At 47.9% G+C, this 13,459-nt stretch overlaps 1 protein-coding gene across 1 annotated transcript; it reads left to right on the top strand.

Annotated features, from left to right (window-relative positions):
* Positions 1-12,214: 12,214 nt before the first annotated feature.
* Positions 12,215-13,063, top strand: LOC142433227 (melanoma-associated antigen B1-like). Its single transcript, XM_075538320.1, has one exon. The coding sequence runs from the start codon at positions 12,215-12,217 to the stop codon at positions 13,061-13,063; it is 849 nt and encodes a 282-aa protein (XP_075394435.1).
* The last annotated feature ends 396 nt before the right edge of the window (positions 13,064-13,459 follow it).

Here is a 13,459-nt window from a genome sequence, read left to right as displayed (position 1 = left end):
ACTGCTGAAGATTGCTAGTGATGCAAGGCAAATATTCTGGGTTCATTTTTCTTTTTTCAGTATTATTGGATATGTTCTATGATGTTTTTGATAGCATAATTGCAGATAAATAACAGCTGCTACATGTAAACTTATGCCTAACATGTGAACTTGCAAAAATAGTCAGGATCTTTATGGACACAACTATGCAGACTTGTCTTTACAATTAATCTAAAGAACAAAGTTGGATACAATGTTTATTAGCGAAGACCAGAACAATAAAAAACCTGTCTAAGCCTAAGCGAACTGCAGTGCCTTCTGGTCATTTCTGACTCACAGGCTCAGTTCCTCTCGAATCATTTCCCAGTTTAGTGCCTCACCTGAAGGAGGTGGTCTGGGATCAGCAGATATGCCCCTGCAAGATTCAAGGTAAGGTGCTGAGGGAGGACTGGGGGGTTCCACACATTGTAAAGAGAGGGGACCACAGGGTTCTCTCCCTCAGAACTCTGATCTTCAGCGCCCCTACTCTGCATTGGGAGGCCCCCAGGCATGGGTGCTGGACTCTGGCTCCCCCTTTTTTCTTTTGTTGGGTAAATGGGGGTCTTAACATCGCTGGCTGATCCTATTTAAGAGGACTTGCAGGAGGCAATAATGCCTCCCTCTGTGTGAATTATGTGGAGCAGAACATAGGCAGCTCCACAGTGTCACACCCCAATCGAGCACAGTACCCTGAGGACTGGGGGTACTGGCTGCTGTGCTGAGAGACACTGTTTTCTAAGAGCCAAGTGTTGAGCTCTGGAGAAGTCTGAGGTCCTACAAGGTGTCAAGGTATGTATCTCAAGTAAGAACTGAGTCCACTTAACTTCCTCCCAGAACAGAAGCAGCCAGAGAGGACCTCACCCGGATGATCAGCCTCAGGGAGGCCAGAGGCATGCTTGTTAGACCCAATGCCCCCTGACTTCGTCCAGGGAGGTTGGGGGAAGGGAGGCTTTCGTCTGAAGCAGGCAGTCTCAGAATAAGACAATGATGAGTCTCCATACCACTCAGGTGTCCAAGGGAGCATTCTGAGCTGCCAACCCTGGAAAGAATAGGAAAGGCCCCAGAGTCCTGCCCAGCCCTACTTGTGGGTTTCTACAGCAGTAGTGTCAAGGTAACCTGCTGAAATAGCTTTTCTTGGAGCTACTGTCGAATCTCCCTCCTGAGTGTCCACACATATCTTCCTTTTCTTCAAGGGTGTGCTCTTCAGCAGTGCAACTGCCTGTGCTCTGGAGGCGACACGGCCTCGCGACCATAAGATGGTTGCTTCGAGCCCGGGAGAAAAAGCGCCAGGCCCCAAATGGGACAAAAGCCCTAGAGCAATGGTTCTCAACCTTCTTAATACCACGACCCTTTAATACAGTTCCACTTGTTGTGTTCACCTCCCCAACCATAAAATTATTTTCATTGCTACTTTAGAACTTTGATTTTGATACTATAATGAATCAGGCAACCCCTGTGAAGGGGCCACTCAGATTCCCACAGAGGTCACAACTCACAGGTTGAGAACTGCCCTAGAGGCTGCTCAAGCTACTGCAGCAAACTCCCCCTCCCAGAATTTGCCTACCATGGGGACAGAGGGCCCTCCACTGTCCTTCCAGGGAGCTGGAGCTGCAGTGCTCACAGATGCCCATGAAGATGGCGAGAGAAATCCCAGCTCCTCTCAGGCCAGTAGAAGCTTCAGCAAAGGACCGTTAACAAAGAAGGTGGTCTTATTGGTGACGCACCTGATAGAGAATTATCAAATGAGAGAGCCCGTTACAAAAGCAGACATGGTGAACTCTGTTGACAAAGTGTCCAAAAATCACTTCCCCGAGATCCTCAAGAGAGTACCTGCGCTCCTGCAGCTGACCTTTGGTGTTGACCTGAAGGAAGGGGATCCCATGAGGCACTGCTCTACCTTTAGCAATAAGCTGTATTCCAGCGAGGATCAAAGAATCCCCAGCATGCCCCAGACTGGCTTCCTGATGATGGTGCTGAGTGTGGTCTTCCCGAAGGACAACTGTGACTCTGAGGAGGAGGTCTGGGGAGTGCTGACCATGATGGACATTTATGCTGACAAGACACACAGCATCTATGGCCATCCCAAGAAAACCCTCACCCAAGATTTCGTGCAGCTGGGGTACCTGGAGAACCGGCAGGTGGCCAATAGAGATCCCCATGCTATGAAGTCCTGTGGGGCCCCAGAGCCCAAGCTCAACTCACCAAGGTGAAAGTCCTGGAGTTATTGGCCACTGTCGGTGACACCTCCCCAAGCACTTCATCACCCTCTTATGAAGGGGCTTTGAGAGAGGAGCAAGAGAGGGTGCAAGCCTGAATCATAGCCAGGGCTCGCACCACGGTAAGAGCAACAGAATCCGCTGCCCCAAGTGAAAACTAAAAAATAATGATTGTTCCCTTTATTGATTAATATAGGCCGGCAATATTCTAGTAGTGGAGGGTCAGGTTAGGATTGAGGAAAATAATAAAAACATTTATCCTCTTTTAATTCCTGTTCTACATGTATAACTTGGAATGTTACCCTTTCAAATTTCAAATGCTGCAATCTGCAGTTTTTGTTGTGGGAAAACAGAGAGTGGACATTGTTTGAGAAGTGACAAGCCTGGACTGGGCTGGAGAAAGTGCGCAGTCTGTATTATCCTTGTGCTTCTCTTCTGTGCGGGGAACACTGAGTGCTTTCTTGCCTCCTGCCTCCCTCCCTCCCTGTGCCCTACTCCGCCTCCCTTTCTTTCTGCCTCTTGTTATCAAATGCAGCTCTTTTTAGTAGAAAGTTTCAAAGAAGATAAGAAGGCATTGGGATTGGCTAGAAAGAGAGGGGCTCTGAGAACCTCGCCCCAGCCCCCTGTCCCCACCAGCGGCCGCTCCCACTGCCCCAGAGCCCCTACTCTAGGTGTGGGAGCCCTCTGACACGGCTGCTAGCCCTAGCCTTTCTCTTCCTTCACATGAGGCATGTCCAGGAAATGGAAACCTTCTGCAACTCGCCAAGGCAACTGAGACACAGAGACATGTCCAGATCATGTCAATCAGAAACTCTGCAGTGACTTCAGTGGAACCCTTTCACAGGCCTGCTCCCAGCAGTCAAGGAGGGAGCCCCAAGGCGCCCCTCCCCTTCTGGCTTCCAAGGCCCTCCCCGGGGGGCGTGGCCAGGAGTCACACTGCCCCCTTGTGGCTGGAGCCCTGTCTGGGTGCAGAGCTGGGTGCAGAAGCGGCTGCATGTCCTCATGAGAACCCTGAGTTAAAACTGTAGGGCTGCACCCCGAGAACCAGAGACGCCATCGATTCCTGCGCCAATGTCTTTTCTGTAAGCAGTAGAAAGCCGGAGCCAGGCTATTGTGCCCCAAAGCCACCTAATTTCCACCTCAAGTCCAAGGGATGAGCCCTCCTGCTCCTAAGGGGCCTCAGGCCTGACCTGGAGTTGAAGCAAGTTGGGAGAGCAGGTGCCTGGGAACCGCACTGCTGGAGACAGAAGCAGCTGGCTGCTCCCGGGAAGACTGAAAGGCTAGGAAGCACACGGGGTGCTTCTACTCTGTCCTCTAAGCTTCACCTGTTCACAGGGATTCGCTCCATGGAGGGGAGTTTGTTTCTTTTAAAACTAGGATTCATGGAGAACCAGACGTGACTCGATGGGGACAGGTTTTGTTTTGTTCACAAAGATGAACTAAGAGTCATGGGGTGATTTATTAAATTCCAGACACTTCCCTAGTGGTTAGAGAACCCTGATGTCATAGTGGAACATGCAATCGGATACGGAATACAAGATCAGCGCTTCAAACACACCACCTGCTCTGTGGGACAAAAATGAGGCTTTCTGCTCCCAGAATGATTTACAGCCACAGAAACCAACCCAAAGGGACAGGTTTACTCAGCCTATATGGAGGCTATGTGTTGCAATCAATTCAATGGCAAGGTTTTTATTTTTTATCGTGATATTGCGTCTAGGAGATGTCTGAGAAGACTCCATCACCCTGTACTCTTGGAGCCTCAGCCCCTCCCCCACTAAGTACCCCTGGAGATGCTGGGTGGCTCCAAGTCTGAATGTAGCCTTATTTTGTACTCAGAAATCTCCAGGATTTGGGGGCTCGGTCTTACTACAAGAGATTGGTGTTCAGTCAGAAGAAGACAGATTTCCAGGTCACCCCTGGAATCAGAGTAAGTACCAGGATGACTGCTAGAATCTCCCACTTGTCCAGTTTCTCCTTGGGGATCCCAGGGAAATGATGGTTTTGCATAGAGGGAGTGGCCACATGTCAGGGTGGTCTGAAGCTTAGCACCTCTGTCAGTCAAATTGAAGGTCTTCAGTGAGGCCTGCAGGCCCATTCCCCAAAGGACCTCAACCTGTATTGTCAGCACATCCTGTGCCTTGCCTGGGATGGTGGTCTGATGCTCCCCTTCCCTCCCTTCTGGATTCCAGGGAGGGCCAGAGACAAGGTCTCTGAATAGGGAGTAGGACAGTATAGCATATTGAGGAAGGATGGAGGAGGGGGTGGGAAAAAAAGAAAGAGAATCACCTATATGGGTGTTTAACAGGATACCATTGGTGATTTCATTTCTTGATAAGGGCTGTAAAATATATACAGTACATTTCTTAAAGTAATTAAAAAATCCTGCCAATTCTTTATTCCTCAAACCTAAATGGTGATTGGAAATGGAAAAAATTAAAATAATAAAAATAGAGGGGAAAAGTAAAAGTGAAATGAACTTTTTTCTCTTTATTGACAAGCAAACCCCTGTCAAACAAACAAAACATCAGTGTAGCAAAGCGAAGGGGACCCAGGCCCTGCTAACAATATATATGATGACCCCATTGGCTATGTCCTAATGCTGGTGGGTTAGTGAGTTACATGTTGGGCTGCTAAACACAATGTGAGCAGTTCAAAACCACCAGTGTCTCCTTGGTAGAAAATGGAGGCTTTCCATTCCCTTCAAGATTTACAGCCTCAGAAACACAGAAGGGCAGCTTTACTCTGCCTTATAGGGTCACTATGAGACAGAATCAACTTGGTCTTTGTGAGTTTAACTGTCACTTCATACACAGGGGTCACAAGAGATTCACCATGCCTCGTTGTCAGAAGAGTAAGCGCCGTGGCCATGAGAAATGCCAACAAGCCCAAGTGCAAAGCCAGGCTGCCCGGGGTGCTCAGGCCACTGCAGTGGAGGAGGAAGGACCCTCTTCCTCCTCGCCTGTTTTTCGGGAAACCCCCAGAGGTTCCCTGTTGAGGATGTTTTGCGGGAGTCGAAGGAAGGCACTCTTTCTTCTTCCGTTGTTTTGTTCAAAAGATCTGATGTAGATGCCAAGGGCCAAGAAGAGAAATGCGCCAATCCTGCTCAGAGCCCATCTCACAATGAGAAACCTAAGAGAGATCTGACAGGAAAGATATGCATGTCACTGCTGATCTTGATAGACAAGTATAACATGAAGGAGCCCACAATGAAGGCCGATATGCTGAAGGTCGTCAACAAGAAGTTCCAGAAGCACTTCCCTGAGATCCTGAGTGAAGCTGCGGAGCGCATAAAGTTGTTCTTTGGCCTTGAATTGAGGGAAGCTAAGTCCAGATGTAACTCCTATGACCTCATTGGAATGGTAGATGTCATGAAAGGAAACAACTTGAATGGTGGCCTGCAGTTGCCTATGACGAGTCTGTTGACTGTCTTGGGTGTGATCTTCTTGAATGGTAACTGAGCCTCTGAAGAAGCCATCTGGAAGTTCCTGAATATGCTGGGAATCTATGCTGGGAGGATGCAAGATATTTTTGGAGAGCCCAGGAAGCTCCTGGTGTTTGATTTTGTGCTGGCGAGATACCTGCAGTACCAGTAGGTGCGAAAGAGTCGTCCTCCATGCTATGAATTCCTGTGGGGTCCAAGGACGTGCTGAAACTACCAAGATGAAAGTTCTGGAGTTTTTGGCCATGCTGAAAGGTGTGAGTCCCTGGGATTTCCCTGGTCCCTATGAAGAGGCTTTGAGAGATGAGAAGAGGAGAGCCCGACAGTGATTTGTATCCAGCGTCCTTTCTACTGCAAACACCACTGAGAGTTCAGGCCAAAGTCTAGTGGCTTCACCGGAATCTAGTGAAGTGCGAGCAGATTCTTCACAGTAGTTGACAGGACTTCCAATTAGTACTTTCCGAAGTAGCTTACAGGAAACAAACATATTATCTTCTATTGTGTACTAGTAATTTTTGGTTTGTTCTCTCTCAAATGCTGTGCCTTTTAATCCAAGTTTTGCTTGCTTCATAATGTGAGCTCATGAATGTCCTTCATGGTCATCATGTTTTTGTTGTTTATCAGATATAGGAGTTAGCATTGCCATCTACAATGATTTAAAAAACATCAACATTTCTGTTATGTTATAAAATAACATCAGTAGCATAGCATTGAGATAACCCCAGATTAAGGTTGTTGGGATCGCAAATGAAAGAAAAAATGATAAGTATACAAGTTCTTGGGGTGCCTTATCTTTATTAATATTACTTGTTTGCAAAATTAAAAGTTACACACACATGCCCGGATTTGATTAAAATATGTAGGAGTTGCTTTGTGTTTTAGTTGGAGCACTGCATATTCTCTGAAATCTTCTTTATAAGTGTGTTAGTCTTGGTACTTTAGAAAACAAACCCACATAAACAGATGTATAGGAAAGAGTTTTATATAGAGGTTTAGTGTGCACACAACACACCCACACACCCACACACACACACACACACACACAAAACATCCCAAGCCAGTGCTGTCCAAGTTCATAAGTCCACCATCAAACCATTAAACCATATGTCTGACACCAATCCACGAAGTCCTCCTCCATCTCACAAAACATGCCACGATGCTGATTGCAGGAGGAAAGCTGAGTCAGTGAACGTGTAAGAATCTCAGTGCTGACAGGGGTCTCCACATGGCTGCTCCAGCACCCAGGGCTGCATCGGGGTAGGTCCATGCAGCTTCTCCTTGGGGATGTCTTGCAGGAAATCAGCCTCGCAAGATGAAGCAAGGAACTGCTAAGGCAGCTGCACCCTGGTCTGACCATCACAAAGTAAGCGACCTAAGAACTCGGGAGGCGAGGCTTACCAAGCCATTTATCTCTCCGCCTTTCAATTAATCCCACATGTGTTTATCAACCAGGTTGGCATAATAAATTAACTGCCTCAATTAGAAATAAAGAACTTTTAAAATTGTGATGAAACAGTTTTCTTTGCTTAGTTCAGAATAACCAGATGGTCACTGCCATTCAGTAAACACAATATTTCCACATCAGTTGCAAAATGCCCTCTATTACACTACATACATTCCCATAATCCAACAAGGTGGGTTTATCACTCATACTTTGCAGATGAAGAACGTGTATAAGTCTCAAGTTCACAAGGTTGATAAACAGCACTGCTAGACCAGAACCCTTGCACAATGTATCTGGACCACAGTTTTCTGATCCTTCAAGCCAGAGCCATGTCTTTTGTTTCTTAAATGAATTTTCCTCTCATCACCAAAAAAAAGTATCTTAGAGAATGTAGGAGTCTGCCAAATTAGAAGAACGTGGAAATAAATTAGAAGTAGGCATCAGAAAAAAATAAGAACAGAAAACATTTGCTATTATATCATTTTGATTCATCACAAAATTTTAGGAGAGTAGAACACCCCCTTAGGGCTTCTAAGACTGTAAATATTTCCAGGAACCAGGCAATATCTTCTTTCCTCTGTGGAGTGTCCCCTGGGTTTGAACCACAGAGCTTGCAACTACAAACCCAATGATTATACCATAGAGTTATCGGGAAAGTTAACATTGGATACAAGATTGTATGGAATGTCAGATAATCTTAAAAGATTGCAAAATGATACTGGGGAGCCCCTGCTTATAGAAAGTAAATATTTCAGAACATAGCTGCATAAAGGATGTGTGTTTTCTCTGAAGGCCCACTTGTCCTGTCATGTGCTGCCCTCTTCTAGGATAAGGGCACACACTCTGCAAGGTATAACGTAGAAAAGGGATGTGATATTTCATCAGATGTCTTTAATACAAGATATGGAGCCAAGATAAGGACCTGAATGAGTGAAGACAGAGCAGGACCAAGCATGTAGAGATCCTAGCAACCTAGATGGTCCGTTAATGACCTAGATGGTCCGAGACAGGGCTAGGACCTAGATAGGCAGGGCTGTTAGACTGAACAAACTTTTACTTATTATCATGCACTCTCAGGGATCCAAAACTAAGTTTCACCCAGTGTCTTCCATAATGGGTGATAGAATCCCTTGGGGGTGCTAGTCAATCCAGGGGTGTGGGCCACAGTAGCAGGTACACACACTTTATCTTGTCTTATGAGCTATAGTGCAAGCATTTTTAATTGCTGGAGTGGAGCACTCAGTTTATGTTTGCCTTTTTTTCTCCCTAAAAAGGGGGTGTTAAGTCAAATAAGTTTGGGGACCTATAGTCTAAGCAGACATACAAGCTTGCTAGGAATCAAGGAGTGAATGCTGAGTGAGGACTAAGGCAAAATTCTTCCCTAGAATATGGATGCCTACAGGTCCGGGCACACATTCTCACATCTGGGAGAGGCCAGGGAAGTCATGACAGATGCCAACACGCCTGGCTTCCTTCTCCAAAGATTCAGCCCCTTTGCAAATTTCAGTTATTTGGTGACCTTAGCATGAGGTCATCAGTCTCTGTTCAGCCAAGGATAGAGTTCCAGAATTTATCTGCTTTCAAGATGAGGACCCTGAAATGAGAAATTAAGGGAACCGTCTATCTCAGAACAGTGGGCACTTGACAATGTCTGGTGGCCTCACAAAGTCACATCAAAATTGTCTGGTGACCTCTGTTTTTTATAACCTCTAGTTGGTCCCGTCAGGTGGTGAAGGCCTTCATGTATCAATAGAGAACCTCAAACATCAGAAAGACAGGATACTGAGAGGACTTAATACGATTCACAATGAGGACCCGGAATGCTGATGAATATATTTCAACCCATCACTCAACTGAAGGGGTTGCATGGAGCTCCACCCTTTTAGCAGGACTGGAAAGCCTCCTGTGCCACATGCCCCAATCTAGAGCCTCATGGAGGTTAGAACCTGCCTCAGGTTGGAAAGCAAGTTAATAGAGGCAGGAGTAGCGAGCTCTTTTGGATTTGAGACTAGGATTTTGAGGGGCAAAAGAGGGGCCACAGATTCTAGAAGAGTGGAATTCCACAGAACCCTCAGAAGGCCCAAGCAGTGGAGGCTGGTATGACCCGTTCAGAAAGCTGCCTTGGAGGTCCCAGAAAGACAATGGCTTTGGTCTAAAATGCCTGATCTCCATTGCTCCAAGTCATGAGTTCAACATACCGGCATGAAGCAGGGAGCCAAAAGATAGGTCTGCAGGCTGGGACCCAATGCCAACTATGTGGACACTCCACTTCTCCCCCCAGAAAAATTCACTTTAGAGGACAGCACTGAAGGTATAGCTCAGAGAGAGGGGCCTGTTTGATCAGAGCACACGGGAGCAAACAAAGAGGGAAAGAGCAAGAGTAGAACAAATCCTGGCCCACCAAGCCCTGAGGACCAATTCCTGTTCAGAGCAAACCAATGCACGCACAGGGACATAGGGCCAGCCCCACCAGGAGACACAACTTTCCTTACTGACCCATAGTGCTACGAGAGACAACATTAGAGGCTCAGTATAGGAATTGAGACTAATCTGACCCCACCACACTTGGGCAAAAGGCTAAGGGCGTATAACAGACCAGCAAGAGGCGTGAAGCGATAAAGTCCCCAGGAATGCCAAAAATAGACTTTCGTGGTCCAAGGAAGGGAAACATGGGTGATGTGGATGGATTGGGATATCTGTGAATCTTGTCATCAGTTCTTGGAGCTATGTCTGAGCTTCAATTACATAACTATCTCCTGCCCACCTCCAGTGGTACAGCTCCTGCTATGGGCTGAAGATTGCCCTTGAACTAAATCTGGAGCACGAGTCCTCTAATCAGATACCCCACCCTCAATGGCTGAGCACAAGGAGGACCATGGATTTCACAGGAGGAGGACTCAGGACATAACACTGTGGTCTCTGGAGACCTGCCTGATATCGGCCCTCGGAGAACCCCCAACAACCTCATCCCTGGGTGGATCCCCAGTTGCCGGATGTGACAGCAAAGGCCCTGCACAGGGGGCGGGGACTGAGAAGGCGCACCATCTAATTTCACTGTGCTGTCCTTTCTTCCCAGAGGACCGTAGACACGCAGGACGGTGTCAGAGTCCCAGTAAGGAGCCTGGAGGTGGGATGAGGGGAACAATTAACCCGAATCCAGGCGTCCCGTGATGTCCCGCCTTTAGCGCAAGTTCCGAAGCCAAAAGGTCCACTTGGAACCAGAACCTCACGTGGCCCTACGGGTTTGGTTTCTGAGAGCAGCCCTCTTCTGGATTGGCGAGAGGAGCAGATCCTCTCTGAGGGCAAGGCTGGGACCCTTAGTGCCACTGCACAGACCTCCCTTAAGCAGGGCACCCCCGAACCCCACCTCTGCCCTCCATGCTGGGAGTCCCCAGGCAGAAGATGGTGGGGTGACTATAGAGGAGGTCAGGCCTGAGACCAAGTCACAAAACTCCACCTCTGTCTCTGAGTGTTCGAAAGGGAACAAAGGGCAACATCCCAAGCCCTAACCCAGAGTCCAGGTCTGAATCCGAGTGAAGAATGAAGGGGCCCCGAAATCAAAACTGAGGAGGTCTCAGGAGCCTCCCTGCCCAGCTGCCGGAGTCCAGCACCCCACTGCCATGTTCTCGCCACACTCCCGGCTGAACACAGCCTCCACTGACTCATGCAGGGGTGGCCCTTGGTCTGCATTCTGGTGGGGTGAAGGGGTGAGGGGTGGGTCTCACATCAGCAGAGGATGTCGGTCTCCGTGAAGGTGCAAGGACAAAATGACACTCCCAATGAGGAGGGGGGCAGCGTTCAACCCTCGAGGGGTATGGCTGCCCTCAGCCCTGCAATTGCCATTGGCTCATAAAAGGACATACCTGGAAGTACTGATACCTTTAGACTCCCACCTGATTGCTCAGGCAGAAGAGGGCCTTACTTTCAGCCCAATTCAGCAGACAGCAGAATTCCAAAGTGGGAACCAGAGCAGGGTCAAAGTAAGACTTCTTTCTGTAAGAGAAAAGAGCATGTATCTTGCCCTTCTCATGTTCACTGCCATCGAGTCCATTAGCCTCAGAGACTTGACAGCCCTCTGGGTTTTGAGGCTGTCACTCTTGACAGGAGAAGAAAGGCCCCTGTTTGTCCCTAGGAAGCTGGTGATTTCAAAACGCAGACCTGTGTTTAGTAGTAAGACTCATGGGAGGAGGGCACTCCACTAGGAGCAAGGTTGGGGGAGAACAATGAAGCATTCTGTTCCTGTGAGGAGTTACCATCTCAGAAACCCTCAGGGGCAGGTCTCTCCTGCCCTACAGGGTGACTGTGAGTCAGAGTGGGCTAGATGGCAGTGAGTTTGGTTTGGGTTTGATTCAGTAGAGGCAAGCAACTGAGTCCGAAATGGTGGTGATCAAGAGAGCACAGAGTGTGAGGTGGTGACTCCTCTTCCCACTAATCAGTAGAGACCAGCAAACCCCACTCCCTTTTTAACCCTGGGGCCTGTGGGCATGTTAACCTAGAGAGTGTACTCGCTCCATGGGAGGTCATCCAAGGAGGAGAGGGAGCTGGTCACAGGGACTGTCAGGTGAGAACCCTAAAAGGGGATCCAGGCTTCCAAGGAACCCGGGGGCAGAAAGGCCTCTGTATGTTGCAGCCAGAAAGATACTCTGTCAGTAGTGGGGTCGGATGTGTTTATGTATTTTCCCTATGAATCTCAAAGAACTTTGGGGTGTCAACTTCAGAGTACCGAAATGGAGGGAGCAAGGCCCTGCCAGCAGTTGCTCCAATGTCCATAAAAGTGTACTGTGAAGACGTCCCTCCTCCCCAGCCAAGCACAGGAAGTCCCTTCAGCTGTCATCCCTATAAAGCCCACTCAGGCCATGCAGTGTGCCACCTCACCACATCTCAGATAACCTTGTCAGGTACTTGAACAGGTGACCAGAGCACTGTGGGTTCCCTCAGCAGGGCTCTCAAAGGATTCTACATTGGCAAGAGTGTGGTCATGAAAGTCGGGAGGCATCTCCTTGCTGAGGGGCCCACTCACGCCTTCTAACTTCCCCTTCTTTAGCAGAGCCACGTTATCTGTGTCCTGTCCAGCGACCCTTGAAGGGAGTCATCATGCCTCGTGGTCAGAAGAGCAAACTCAGCTCTCGTGAAAAACGCCGCCAGACCCAGGATCGAGGTGACGCCACAAGTATGGAGTTGGCCCAGACCACTGCCACAGAGGAGGGACAACCCACCTCCTCATCTGTTTCTGCTTCTGGGGGTTCTCATCAGGTTTCCTCCTCTGCTCCAAAAGCCTGTGAAACTGCTCCCTCTACCTCCAATGCTGCTACAGATACTCCAGGTGGTACAGCTGCTAAAAGTGTCCAGAGTCACCATGTGGGCAGGCGAAATAGCCGTAAGTCCACATCTGCTGAGAAGTCCCAAAGGGACACCCTGACCAGAAGGGTGAGCCTCTTGTTGCAGTTCCTGCTGTTAAAGTATAAAATGAAAGAGCCTATTACCAAGGCAGACCTGATGAAGATCATCACTAAAAGGTACAAGGAGCAATTCTCTGAGGTGCTGAATAGATCCTCTGAGCACATGGAGCTGGTCTTCGGCCTTGAGCTGAAGGAAGTTGACTCCAAAAGTCAAACCTATGCTCTGGTCAGTCAGTTGGAGATCACCAAGGAGGGGATTCTGAATGGCGATTGTGGCTTTCCCAAGACTGGGCTCATCGTGCCTCTCCTGGGCATGATTTACCTCAAGGATAACAGGGTCACCTGGGAGGAGATGTGGGAATTCCTGAATGAGTTAGGGATCTACGATGGCCCACAGCACTTCATCTTTGGGGACATTAGAAAGCTTCTCACTGAAGTTTTGGTGCAGGAAAAGTACCTGGAGTACCATCAGGTGCCTAAGTCTGATCCTCCATGCTACAAATTCTCAAGCATGCCTTCCTGTGTACCTCTTCTCCATGGATAACTTGTCCATTTACTTCCATTTGCACCACTATGCAGTTGTTCCTTGTATTGCAGATGCAGTGAGACTCACACTTCAATGATCCCTCATACTTTGTTACTGCTTTTCTGATGTCAGAATTCTGTAAACCAAATGTAAAATCAACAAATCTCCCTGTCTCTCTCTCTCATTCCACCTCTCACCAACTTTTCTCTCTGTTTTTTCTAATGTGTGTGAGATTCAGAACTATATAATATGACATCAAAATATAGGTCTCTAAGAAATGTTAAAGAGGCTCACAATAAATAGAAACACGAGATATAGTGCAAAGTATAACGTACTCAGTCCTTGGTTTCTGTATTTCTTTTGTTCAAAGTAAAGTTTACATTGATCCAGATTTGCTTAGTTTGTTAAAGAATG

Source organism: Tenrec ecaudatus, chromosome X (assembly GCF_050624435.1).
Source record: "Tenrec ecaudatus isolate mTenEca1 chromosome X, mTenEca1.hap1, whole genome shotgun sequence".
Lineage (NCBI taxonomy): Eukaryota > Metazoa > Chordata > Mammalia > Afrosoricida > Tenrecidae > Tenrec > Tenrec ecaudatus.
Note: the sequence above shows the minus strand (reverse complement) of the source record. Positions and strands in the feature narration are given on the sequence as shown.

Coding starts and splice junctions, on each gene's coding strand:
- LOC142433227 (XM_075538320.1), top strand. CDS start 12,215: ATGCCTCGTGGTCAGAAGAGCAAACTCAGCTCTCGTGAAAAACGCCGC.